The sequence below is a fragment of the Mustela erminea genome, chromosome X, assembly GCF_009829155.1.
Source record: "Mustela erminea isolate mMusErm1 chromosome X, mMusErm1.Pri, whole genome shotgun sequence".
NCBI lineage: Eukaryota > Metazoa > Chordata > Mammalia > Carnivora > Mustelidae > Mustela > Mustela erminea.
In genome coordinates, this window is record NC_045635.1 from 84,021,931 (window position 1) to 84,035,186 (window position 13,256).

Here is a 13,256-nt window from a genome sequence, read left to right on the forward strand (position 1 = left end):
CATAACTCTTTATTATGAAAATAAACAGTGATCCTGAGTGGGGAAAGTACGTGGAAGAACTGATCCTTCAGGTGCTTATGTTACCTGGCCTGCAAGGTAATTTTGATTTCTTGGTCAGCCAGGCCTCCATCCCCACTCATGGGTATAGCCTTAGGCTGGAGAAAAGAGAAACAGTGATGACGTGGACATCTAAGGCTTCTTTTAGGTGGTTTGCTTGAAAGCCTCCTCTGGGATCTTGCCCTCATTCTGGAGGGAAGGAGTTGGGACATCAGAAGAGCCAGATCCAGAGTTTCATTCCCAGGCCACCCAGCCTCCATTTTCTTGGCCTTACTGAAGGCCCAGAAATGCCCATCGGTAGCCCGCTTAATGATTCCCAGACCTCACCTTGAGCATAGTGAAGACCTGACCAGCTCTGGTATAGTTCCACTCATTGTCCTGAAGGCACCTGGAGTGGAAGAACAGGTGATCTCCATTAGTACCACAATACAGACAGGCTGACCGTGAGATGCTAAATCAGTGCCAGTTCTTTGCTGGGATGCATGTACCGGAATGAACACTATGTGCAATGATGAGGAAAGACCTAGTGAAAATGTCTATCACTGGCATTCATGCCCATTAGAATTCAAAACAGAAAAATAGACCTTTCCGAAAGAAAAAGGGAACTTATTATATATTGATAAAAAAAAAAAAAAGATGTTCAATACCCAACTTTTGTAGCAACATGGACAGGACTGGAAGAGATTATGCTGAGTGAAATAAGTCAAGCAGAGAGAGTCAATTATCATATGGTTTCACTTATTTGTGGAGCATAACAAAAAGCATGGAGGACATGGGGAGTTAGAGAGAAGGGAGTTGGGGTAAATTGGAAGGGGAGGTGAATCACGAGAGACTATGGACTCTGAAAAACAATCTGAGGGGTTTGAAGTGGCGGGGGGGGCGTGGGAGGTCGGGGTACCAGGTGGTGGGTATTATAGAGGGCACGGATTGCATGGAGCACTGGGTGTGGTGAAAAAATAATGATACTGTTATGCTGAAAATAAATAAATGAAAAAAAAAAGATGTTCAAGAAAATAAATGGGAAATTTAAAAGTTCAAGTTTCCAGTCATTTTTATTGAGATAGTGTGCATACCATTTTATTACTTTTGCATGCACATACCATTTTAAAGCGTACAATTCATTGTTTCCTTAGTATAGCCACAAGACTGCACAACCATCACCGTGATCTAATTCCCAAATAGTTCTATCGCCTAAAAAAAAAAAAAAAAAAGCAAACAAAAACAAAAAAACAAAAAACCTCCTCCTTAAACATTAGAGATGACTCTCTATTCCTCCCCTTTCCCCAGACCATGGAAACCACTAATCTGCTTTTGGTCCCTGGGGATTTGCCTGTGCTGGCCCCTTCATATAAATGGAATCATGTGATATGTGACCTTTTGAGGTTGGCTTCTTTCACTTAGCATGTTTCCAAGGTTCATCCATGGCAGGGCATATAACAGAACTGTATTCTTTTTTATGACTGAATAATATTCTACCATGTGAACATACCAGATTTGTTTATCCATTCATCAGCTAAAGGACATTTGGGTTGTTTCCACTTTTTTTGGCTATTATGAATAATGCTGCTATGAACCTTCCTGTACAAGTTTTAGAGTGAACAGATGTTTTCATTAGATACTTGGGCATGGAATTACTGGTTCATAGGGTAACTCCATATTTAACATTTTTGGGAACTGCCAAAATGTTTTTCCCAACCACTGCTCCATTTTATATCCTCATCAATAATACATAAGAACTCCAATTGCTCTACATCTGCACCAGCACTTGTTGTCATTCATTTTATTGATTAAAAGCCATCCCAGTGGGTGTGAAGTAGTGATTCACTGTGGTTTTAATCTGCACTTCCTTAATGACTAATGGTGCTGAGAAGTTTTTCATGTGCTCGTTGGCCTGTCGTATATCTTCTTTGGAGAACTATCTATTCAGACCCCTCTCCCACTTTTTAAAATTGGGTTTTTTATCCTTTTGCTGTTGAGCTGCAAGGGTTTTTCACATATTCTTGTCAGATATGTGATTTGCAAATATTTTCTCCCATTCCTTTGGCAGGATTTTTATTCTTTTGATAGTGTCCATTGGTGCACAACAGCTTTTAATTTTGGTAAAGCCCAATTTATCTGTTTTGATTTTGGTTTTTTGGGTTTTGTTTTTGTTTTTGTTTTTTTAGTTGCTTTTGCTCTTGGTGTCATATATAAGAAACACTTGCCTAATTAATGAAGACTGACACCTATGTTTTCTTCTTAGATTTTTAACAGTTTTAGCTCTTAAACTTTAGATCTTTGACCCATTTATAGTCTACATGTGTACATGATGTGAATCTGGGGTCAAAATTCATTGTCTTGCATGTGGATATCCAGTTGCCCCAGCAGCATTTGCTGAAAAGACTATTTTTTTTTTACAACAGATTTTTTTCAGCACTCTCACCGACTAGCAGTTGACTGTAAACGTGAGGGTTTATTTGTGGACTCTCAGTTCTACTCCTTTATTCATGCACTGTCCATATGCCAGCACCACATAGTCCTGATTACTGTACCTTTTTAGCAAGTTTTGAAATTAGGAAGTGTGGGTCCTCTAACTTTGTTCTTTTCTCTCAAGATGCACTTATGTATGAAGTTTAGGATAACCCTGTCAATCTTTGCAGAGAAGGATTTTGACAGGGATTGCATTGAATCTGTAGATTGCTCTAGGTATTACTGCCATCTTAACAATATTAAGCCATTTAGCAATATTCCAACCCATGGAAATGGGGTGTCTTTCTATTTATTTAATTTTTTTCAACAACGTTTTATGGATTTCAGAGTACAAGATTTGTGCTTCTTTTGTTACATTTGTTTCCAAATATTTTACTACTTTGATGCTATTGTAAATGGACTTGTTTTCTTAACTTCATTTTTGGACTGCTCATTGCAAGCACATAGAAATGCAAATGAGTTTTGTATAGTGGCCTTTTATCCCTAACCTCGCTGAGTTTATTAGCTCTATTAGCTTTTTGGTGGACTCTTTCAGATTTTCTATGTATAAGACAATGTCATTGAGCATTATACTATTTTTTAAATCCTTCACATATATAACAGTATGATACCTTCTCCATGGGCCCACTTTCTTTCTTCTTTCTTTCTTTTTCTTTTTTGGAAGCAAACTATTCCAAAATGTTACTTTTCCAAATTTCCCGCAGTGTCTTTGATTCACGCTCCCCCACCCAAGTCACTGCCCCAACTCATCCTTCTTCCCATGCACACCCACCACTCACTTCTGAGACCACTCGAGTTTCATCCCAGACTGAGTGGAGAAAGCATACACCATTTCCTGCTGCTCCTGGGAGAGGGTGGGCATGGAGCTGGAGGTCAGTGTAGGCTCTTGGTTGGAGAACGCATTCTGAGTCTCACTGGGGGTGGCATCTCTCACAAACAGCTCATCATTCACGATGCACAGACTGAAGGGAAAATGGGCCCTCAGACAAGTGGACGAATGTACAACTCCACATCCCCAACAATGATCCTGCTCCCACTGCCCCTCACCAACCAGATTCCTTCCATACCCCTTCTGTGCCTTCCCCCCACCCCAGAGTCCTTGGCTACTGCTTCCACCCCTCCACAGAGCCCACCTTTGCAGGGACTATCTACCAAACCCACTAGATGTGTACTTAACCTGCAACCCAGGGTTGATTTTATACCCACATTTATCCCTTACAATAGCCCAAGGGAATGGGCAGTCTAATCCCCATTTTCCAAGGAAGACAATGCATCACAGAGAGGTCACGTGACTTAACCAAGATCTCACACACACCCAGTGAGTGCTCGGGTCAAGAAGAGAACCCAGTGCTCTAACTCCAGAGCCCATACTCTTAACCACCAGACCAGACTGCTCCTTGGATCTACCTGTTGGCTTTCCACAATACTGAGAAAGCTAAGATGTCTTCACCACCACGCTCCCACACCCCTGAGCCCAGGCTGGGATGAACATTCCCACCTACAACGTAGCGCTCACCTGGAATTGCCAGCAGGGATGGCGATGAAAGTCCGGGTGAAAGCTCGAACAGAACCCTGAGACTTTCCCTCCACTTCAACAACAAACACAAACAAACCTCTTAGAGTCACACATACGTCACATGCCCACACGGTGTTCCTCAGTCAGGGTCTGACTTGGTACTCATGCTGAAGGGGACAATTGTTCACTGGGAGTCAGGGTGTCTGGCGTGGGGATGGCAACAGTAGGGACAGTCTACTCCCAGTGACAGGGCCTCTACCAGGTGGCAGGTGCTGTGACAACCACTCCACAAGTTCATTTGATTTATCTGAGAGGTGGTTATTGTTAGCCCCATTTTGCAAACGAGGAAACTTAGAGGTTAGGTAACCACCCCAAGTAGCTCTCAGAATAAGGATCTAGAATGACAGCCATGAAACTCCACAGACTGTGTTCCTAATGCCCAAGCTGTGTGGGGGAGACCGGCATAGAGCCAGTTCGGACCAGGATGGTTTGGGGACAGAGTGGAGGCAGGAGAACACAGCAGGAGTAGGAAGAGAAGGAAAGGGATCAGGGAAGCTGGGACAGTTCTGAGAGGGAGCCCAGCCAGCGGGGAGGGAGCAGTGGGGCATTTGGGGAGGGGCTCTGTGCACACTCACCCTCCTTGAACACCCCGTTAACAGAGAAGCAGAGCATCTTCTCCTGAAAGGGAAGAGCCCAGGTGCTAAGTCACCTATACTTCCTACCCACCCATGGCTTTCTGGGGCTGCCCTTGGGAGGACGAAGGTGCTCACCGTCTGGAACCACATGTCCACCAAGAAGGAGCTGAGATCGTGCTGTGTTTTGGGCAGCACACAGAGGGAGCCCACGATGTCACATTTTGTATGTTTCAGTGGCTGAACACACAGGGCTAAGTGGGGGAGGAGAAGCAAGCAAAGATTGGGCGTCGCCACACCCTGGGACCTATAATTACCCTGCACATCCCCTTTCCCTGCCCAGTCTTCCCCATCACACACGCACAGGGGTCCTTGGGCTTCTTCATATTCCTGCTTTCCTTGAAGTACTCGCACAAGCTGCCTCTAGCAGAGAAAGAAGAACAGAAGGTGGTGGTCTGGCCAGTGTGGCTGATTCCAGGAGCTGCCCTGTGTCTGCTGGGGAGCCACAGGGCCCAGGAACAGTCTGAGCTTTGCTACTCACGGGGCTGAGTCCTCAGGGCTGAAGGGAATGGCCAGGGAGAAGCAGGCCTCTTCGTGGTAGGCACCGAGGAGACCCTGACGGTCTCCAGAATCGTAGATCAAATAGTACCTGTGGGAGAGTAATGAGGACAGTCTATTTCTGTGGTCTGGACCCCAAATGAGATTTCCAGACCCAGTCAGCAGTTCTGAGCTTGGGTGGCCTCACCCGTCCTAGCCATCTCCTTCTCCAGATTCCCAGGAGTACTTACTGCTGCAGGAACTGCAGGACTAGACTCTTCAGGGCATCAGATCCTTTGTAGCTTTCCTGGAATCAAAAGACATTTGAGACTATGTGGCTGATAAAACCTCCTTTGTAATAGCCCAAATGTTGTTTGATCAATTTTCCCTCACCTTGCAGGGCTTTAACAAGCAGGGTGCGTCAGTATCAGTGATAACTGGTGGTGATAACTCCTGGCCATCCTGGAGAAGGGAAGAAGTCAGCAGTGGAGACCAGGGAGGAGGCCCTGGATGATCAGGGGAAAAGGTGAGCCCAAGAGAGGGTGAGGGTCAGAGGTTAGGTATGAAAGCGTACTGGAAATTACATGGACAAGATTAGAGTGTGTGTCTTCAACATGACGTCTGGAAAGTATTTACTATTATATGCAACTTTTTTTCTGGGGTGTGTGTGTGTGTGTGTGTGTGTGTGTGTGTGTGCACGCACACATTTTTCCAGAGAGCATATTCATGTCATTTTCAGGAGTCCTGGTACCCTAAAATGGAAAAGGGTCTGACACAAACATGTAATCTAGAGAAGACCCAAAGAGCTTGAGAGCAGGTGTGGTGGTGATCAATGTTAGTAAGAGACAATGATGAGTGTAGTCACTTACCAGGCGTAGCAACTTAGGAAAACAGTCCTTGATGGCACTGTCCAAAATCCAAAATAGAAAGAAGTGACTGATAGGTCAGGGTTGCCAAGCCTCCCTCCTACCCTTTCCCTCCCTTCCCCCACCCCTCCTTTCCACTGGGTAGCTTCCACCTAGACTGCCCTGACTCCCTTCTTCAGTGCCACCAGAAGCAACATGTGGAGCCCAGGCTCCAGGGCTGCCTTCCCCTCCCTGCTTCCCTTTCTTCCTCCAAATCCCCACTGAAGACTCTATAGAGAAGAGGGAATGGAGTGGGAGCCCAGCGCTCTGCTGTATCACGAGGGGTGCAGCATTCTGCAGGACCATGATACCCTCCCACCCCAGGGATGGCCCAGAATGTTGGGGCAGGGAGGTTGAGTGAGGCAAGGCCCAGGAGGCAGGGAGGGAGAAGGAGGGGGGTGAAGACAGAAGAGGGAGTAAAGGTAGGAAGGGAGAGGTGGGAGAGACATAGGGGAACCAGAGACAAAGGAGGAAGAGAATGCAAAACAAAGGGAAGGGAAAGAGGCCCTACCACAGTGGTGGGGATCAGGAGGAAGGGAGAAGAAGGGCGCAATGGCTCCCTGGCTGCAGTCCTTTCCTGCATCTGCCTTGGCTGGCCCTGGCACCCAAGGTAGGAATGGAAAACCTGCAGGTATTGGTTGGGCTGGGGGCCCACTGCATGCTGGCTGAAACTTTGTCACCTGTGTGAGCTTAGCCTGAGCCAGGCATGGGAAATGAGGCAGCCACGGGGGCAGGAGACCTTTCCTGGAGGGAGTAGAGGGTCAAGCCCCAGATCAGCATGGAGCTGAGGGTCTGTGGCCCCCTCTTTTGACCACCACCTTCCCTCCTGATGGCCCCTGTGCACCTGTGCCTGTCACTTTTGGTTCCTGGCCTGAGGAAATGTACCTATGCTGGGCTACCCAGGGCTTTTCTAAAGGACCAATTGTGATGATGTGATGTGTGGAGGGAAGGGAGGAGGAAAGGGCTTCTGAGAGCAGGTCCCCTCTCAGAACAAGGGAGGGAAGTCCCATCTTAGCAGGGAGTAGGAAAGCCTGTCTCAGCATGAGGCCCCAGGACAGAGGACCCTTCTCAGTCCAGGGCACCAGCATCTGGCTCCAGGCTGGTCACTCCTGGTCCTGGGGAAGAGGAGGGGCCCTGCTTCCTGGAGCACACTCTTGGAGGGCATGCTAAAGAACACTGAATGCAGAGAGGTGGAATGAGACCCCAGACCAGGAGAACAGGTGAGCAGGTCAGAGGAAGGAAACTCCTTACAGGTGAGGGACAGGGAGAGAGGAGAAGGTGGGGCCTACAGTCATTCCCGAGGAGCAGGGCTGCAGCTTCCTGCATACCTGCATTCTCAGGGACAGTTCAGGCTCCCAGGCCCAAAGGTCCCCAGGAAGGGTGACAGGGATTCACACTGACCTTATGTAGGTGGGCTGGTCTGGAAAAGTGTCACACAGGGGGTTCCCTTCTAGCCAAAGCTCTTCAAGCTCTAGCCCTTTCATCTTGTTTAACTCCCACACCACGTTCAGCTGAGAAGGACGGGGAAGAAACAGGAAAGGAGTCCCAGGGAAAGGGACACACACAGGCCCCGGCACCCCCAGCCCCCACCTTTCCACAGAGGTACCTTCTCCTGCCTCCTGCCACCACTCTGATGAGCACTACCCACCCACTGTCAACCCCAAATTTGATCAGGCTCCCTCTTCTCACTTCATTTTTGGAGAGGTTCAGGATCTTGACTGTGGGGACCATCTCTATGATGTCAGACAGGCCATCCAGCCCATACAGTTTGTTGTTGCTCAAGTTCAAGGACAACAGCTGTGGGTGAAGAAGAGTTAGAGTGACAGTTACTATCTAGGGCCTCAGAGACAACTCTGTCCTCCACCCCATGTGTTCCACCCCCTACCATTAATAACAGCACTGGGCCTAAGCTCTCACCTCGGGGTAATTTTCTTCTATGATCTGCAGGGTGGCAGTCATGCAGTTTCTTCGGTTCAGGATTATATCTATATCATGGCCCACCAAGTCTTCAGGAAGCCGAGAGGAGGCAATCAGAAGGCTGAGAGCAGTCCAGGACCAGCCCAAACCCTCCCCACATCGCCATCCCTCAGTCTCCCTCCCAGAAAGATCCCTGTGCCCTCGCCTACCCAAGAATTACTGCTGTCAAGTGTACCTGGGTCAAAGCGGAGACTCTGGAGGTCAAGAGCTTGCTGGGAGATGTCATAGCGTTTGTTCATGGTCAGCTGCAGAGAGAGACGCAGAGAGCCACTGGGAGGCTCTGGTGGGGATAAGGAAATCAGGGGCTCGAGGAAGAAGGGGTGGGTCTGGGTGTGGGCACGCAATGGGCCTTGAGTCTGCATTACCTTTAGCTGCTCCATTTCTTCTGGCTCCAACTTATACCTCACAGAGTAGGGTACAGAGGAGGGATTGACAAAGATAGTTATCTGCAGGAAGGAGAGGTGGGGCAAACACCAAGAACTTTCATTCCAGAGAAGATAACCAGCCCCTGCCCTGTCTTCCTGCCCCAGGACTAGGGAGAGGTAGTGCCCTCGACACATACCTTTCGGTTCTCCTCATCATAAATCTTGTAGCTGACACCCTTCAGTGCAGAGGCAGTGCCAACACCCTGGACAAAGAACCGAGCCTGGTTTTTCACGTAGTGAAACTGCAGGAGGTGGGGAGCAACAATAATTTTGGAGGATAGAGTCTTCTGGCTCAGTTGGCTTCCCCCACCCACACTTCCCTGTGCCCACTCATCTGGCTTCACCATCCTCTCTTACATCCACTGGAGTGAAGGGGACACTGCAATGGCTCTGGATTGAATTCATTAGCCATGTCTTGTCATACTTTCTCCCATAGGGAATCTAAAGGTGAGAAGAAGGGATGGGAGTGAGGAGAGACAACATAGAATTAAAGCTGGAAACAGACCCAACAGCATTCTTATCTGACCTTCTATATTGAGCTGCATAGGACTTTGAAAGAAGGGACCACTGGCATTCTTTCTTATTTTCGTGCCAAATATGGATCTCCTAGACCCTCCAATGGAGAAGAGGAATCTCCATTGGAAAGCTCTCCTCCAAATAATTGACGTAAGGTTGTTTAATGTGCTCTTCCTTTTTTATAAGGTTCCAGGATAGTCTACCTAAAGCAGACCTTGCCAAGACACTCACGGTGATCTTGAACCAGCTCCCTGGGTTTCCGTCTTGTGTGTTCTCCCCCATTCCTCTCCTTGGAGTTTTTCTATCTCTCCACATAGTAATATGGATATGGCCTTCATTTTGCCATTTCACTCTCCTCTTGTCACGCCGGGTGCTATAGGGAGTGCTGTGGAAGGGAAGAGGAAAGACAGAGGTAGGGCCATAAATGTTAAGAAAGTCTTCTTCTATACACCCTCACCTCTCTGTCACCAGGACTACAATTAGGATCTCTTAACCATTATTCCACTTCTGGCCTTCTTCAGTCTTCCAGTGAAAGAAGAAAAAGAAGACCAGGGAGAGTGAAAGAGTCGCATAGTCCCAGGGGCTGTTACATGCAAGCCAGTCTGCCCCATCACTTACTGTCTTATTTGGGGGTCCTCCCGGGCATCTCTCATCAGCACACTTCCATCATCCTCCTGGAGGTGTGAAGGCTGAGGCTCATATCCACCACGTTCATAACGAGGGTTCCTCCTGCCAAAATTACCTCGGAGAGAACTCCAAACTTTCTTTCTTCCTTGAGGTGAGCTATCACCATCATCGTATTCTCAAAAGGGGAACAAAAAGACAAGTTTGAAGACACATCAGTGGTCCACTCACCATGTACCCATCTTAGGCTAACACCATGGTAGGGCAAGCAAAGTGTTAACCTGCTCTAAGGGTCCAATCCCCCAAACCACAGAAAGGAAACTCCTCTGCTTGTCCAGATAGGAGAGCCTTATTTGACAGATGGCACCATCAGGGAGGATCTTGGGGGAGGAAGAGGAGGAGGAGGAAACTTTATTGAACCTTTTAAAGAATAAAGCAGGATTTATTAAAAAAAAAAAAACAGAGATCTGTGCATCCATGGGTTAAACTGGAAACCAGCCATACACTAGGAAGACATCTGAATTGTACCTTCTCTCAGGCCTGTCTAAAAACCACACCAATACGAGGGTGGCAGTCTCTCTCATGCTTCCCAAATTCAATCAGCCACCAAACTGATCCCACTAACAATCAGCAAGCTGTACTTCCTATGCTGGTGTACTTCAACTTTTAATGTCAGGTGGGACTGATGTAACAGCCTCCTAAGCTGTCCCCCTCCCTCCAGCCTTGTTGTCAACAATATTCAGTTTAAAATATCCAGAGTGAGTTTTCTTTTTGCCCACCCTGAAATGCCTTTCAGCTGAGGGGACAACTCTTCCTAACCTCAACTCCTCTATAACAAGGATCTGAATGACAAACTGGGATAATACGTCAACTACCATTTCCAAGTGTGTAGGGATTCTTCCTTTCTCATTCTATTATTGATTTCTAACATGGGTCCATTATGGTCAGAGAATGTGCTCTGTGTGATTTCAATTCTTTTAAAATTTGTTGAAGTTTGGTTGATGATCTAGCTTGATGAATATTAAAGGAAAAACTCAGACATTGAAAGGAGGAAATAGCGGCTCGTGGTCAGCATACGGCATATGGGGGTGTCAGAGTCATCTTTGAGAACTGACATTACTTCAGAAATAACGTTGTCAAGGGGAAAGTGTTAAAAGTGAGCCAGCGAGCAGCTACAGCAGTCCTCAGACTGACCAGCTAAGTTGGGTGCCTAAACAAGGCCAGAGGCCTCCCTCATCAAGGTGAATCAGACAGGAGCAATCTCAAGCATAGCCCTGTTTTGGGAACCACACGGGAGAGTGGGCATGTGATTAAAAAGCCAGAGAGACCACGCACACACACACGTGTGTGCGCACGCATGTCCACTTACTGAAGGGTTGCATCTCAGCACGATCCCCGTCTCACCGTCGTTCTGACAAAATCAAAGCCAGGAGCATCGGAAATCAGCTGGTGCCTCTTCCCCAGGCTGCCTGGGATCCCCCTCCGTCTCTACCACAGTATTAACTGATCCTCCCGCGAAGAAACCGTTGTGAGTATCCTTTATGACATCATGTGTGTTCACATGGTACTTACTTCCTGTGTCGGTTTGGAATTCTGCCTACATCATTGCTATGCCGTTGAGTACATGGAAGTGGCATCCCTGCTATGGTAGGGAAAGAACAGGGTGAGAAGTAAACCAACACTTGCCCAGCAGCAACCAGCATTTGCTCAGTGTTGGGCAGACTCACTAGAGTTTTTTGACCTCCTCACAGAAGTCGAAAAATGATTGTATCCACAGTCCCTTTTCAGATCATGACTATTAGGCTCACAGGGTTTAGGTACATTTCCCAGGATTCCTCAGCTAAGACAGTGGTGGAACAGAAATTGTGTCCTCACCTTTTGGTGTGCCTCCACATCCTAAGTGTTCCTCCAGCTAGTGTGCTGGTTCTCCTTTAATGGTGGACTTTCAGATCTCAAGGACAGATTTCTGTGAACAGACAAGGGATGACATTTTGTGAGCAGGTGTTAGTCACTCTTGTTTGGGTGGGTCCAGGTACCTTGGACCAAGTGGAGATATCGGTCTTGAACTAGATGAAGAAATCTGTTTGGATCACAGCATTTGCCGATTAGGAGTCACTTTGAGGTGGCAGTGTCTGGCATATACTGGGGCCTAATTAGTATTCATTAAGTGAATGTTGTAGATTGGGGATCAACAAAGCCACTTTTGAGAATCCATACATCTCAACCATTTCTACCCACATCTATTTATTCCGGGGGGTGTGGGGGGGGAGGGCTGCAGAACTGTTTCATAAACTGCTTGTAAAACTACCATGTGTTGAATTTGTCCTTTGCAAAAATAGTATTTTTCACTAGTGTACAGTTAGAAATAGAGTGAGTCACCCCCTCCTGATTAATGCTAAAACTACTGCTTTTCTGACCAGAGGAAGAGAGACTTTTGCAAACGGGTCACAGAAGTAAGGAGAGGCTTTCCTTAAATCTAGCAGATATAGCTTCCTGGGTGCCTGGTATGTGTAAGAAGAATGTTCTGGGCCTACACACATGTCTGTGGGTGCTCAGCTTTGTGACAGCCAGTATCGTACTTTTCTCAGAGCAAAGCAAGAGTGTGTGCATGAGCATCTGTGTGTGTGTGTGTGTGTGTGTCTGTGTGTGTCTGTGTGTGTGCGCGCGCGCATGCGTGCGCAGGGCCATGTGCTAATAGTTTATGTTTTACATTTGCACAGTTAGACTACAGATACATGTATTTCAAATCATGCTGGAAGGTGCATTGCCACACAAAACTGGACACAAGTGTACATTTTCTTTTCATGTAACATATACCATATATACCCAATTTTTGCTTCTTGTTTTTAATACACCCTTTATTTTACATCTTAGCCTTTTAATATTTGGATTGATTTTCAAATTTAAAGTGTTAGAATTCTCCACACAAGGTATTGCTAATGGTGGAGGCCAAATTACCCAGTGGAGCATGGCTTGGGATTTAGGGCAGTTCCAAGATTTGTGTCTGTGCTCTATAGCTTCCCAGAAGAAGCACATAAATATTTTAAATTATAAGAGACAATTTCCTGAGCATATTTACACCAATATACTTCTCCACTAACAGTGTAGGAGAGTCTCATTTCCTAGAGTATGTTTAACCATTCAGAAGTCATGCTTACGCTTTGACCCAGACATTTCACTTTTAAAATTTATCATACAAAATATTTTCTGCCAAAATATATACCTATAATTATATGGCTGTGGATTACAGGCTCTTTCCCCCCCCCCCTTTTAACCCCATCTTTGTTGAGGTATAATTGACATCTCCCACTGTGTATGTTTAAGGACCACAGCATAATGATCCTACTTACATAAATAATTACCACAATTACTTAACATCCATCATCTCATATAGATGCAAAAAGTAAAGTAAATGGGGGCACCCGGGAGGCTCAGTCATTAAGCTCCTGCCTTCGCTCAGCTCAGGTCATGATCCCAGGATCCTGGGATTGAGCCCCACATCAGTCTCCCTGCTCTGCAGGAAGCCTGCTTCTTCCTCTCCCACTCCCCCTGCTTGTGTTCCTTCTCTTGCTGTTCCTCTCTCTCTCTCTCTCTCTCT

The 13,256-nt window shown here is 46.7% G+C and overlaps 1 protein-coding gene across 2 annotated transcripts; it reads right to left on the reverse strand.

Annotated features, from left to right (window-relative positions):
- LOC116583573 (nuclear RNA export factor 2-like) lies at positions 1–11,543 on the reverse strand. 2 transcript variants are annotated; one of them, XM_032331656.1, is made up of 21 exons: positions 11,028–11,543; positions 9,653–9,836; positions 9,266–9,419; positions 8,876–8,959; positions 8,656–8,721; positions 8,459–8,539; positions 8,269–8,338; positions 8,034–8,122; positions 7,806–7,913; positions 7,518–7,627; positions 6,081–6,117; positions 5,605–5,673; positions 5,463–5,518; positions 5,216–5,323; positions 5,039–5,097; positions 4,813–4,928; positions 4,678–4,720; positions 4,043–4,115; positions 3,306–3,488; positions 385–445; positions 1–246 (listed from the first exon to the last, which is right to left on the reverse strand). In XM_032331656.1, the coding sequence occupies exons 1-21, from the start codon at positions 11,038–11,040 to the stop codon at positions 202–204; spliced, it is 1,809 nt and encodes a 602-aa protein (XP_032187547.1). In that variant the 5' UTR covers positions 11,041–11,543; the 3' UTR covers positions 1–201. The 2 variants fall into 2 exon arrangements, with proteins under 2 accessions (XP_032187547.1, XP_032187546.1); XM_032331655.1 differs by having other exon boundaries at positions 8,656–8,760.
- Positions 11,544–13,256: the final 1,713 nt, after the last annotated feature.

Coding starts and splice junctions, on each gene's coding strand:
- LOC116583573 (XM_032331655.1), bottom strand. Junction 8,960..9,265: donor GGAGCTGGTTCAAGATCACC/GTGAGTGTCTTG, acceptor TCTCACCTTTAG/ATTCCCTATGGGAGAAAGTA. Junction 247..384: donor AGGTCTTCACTATGCTCAAG/GTGAGGTCTGGG, acceptor CCTTCCCTCCAG/AATGAGGGCAAGATCCCAGA.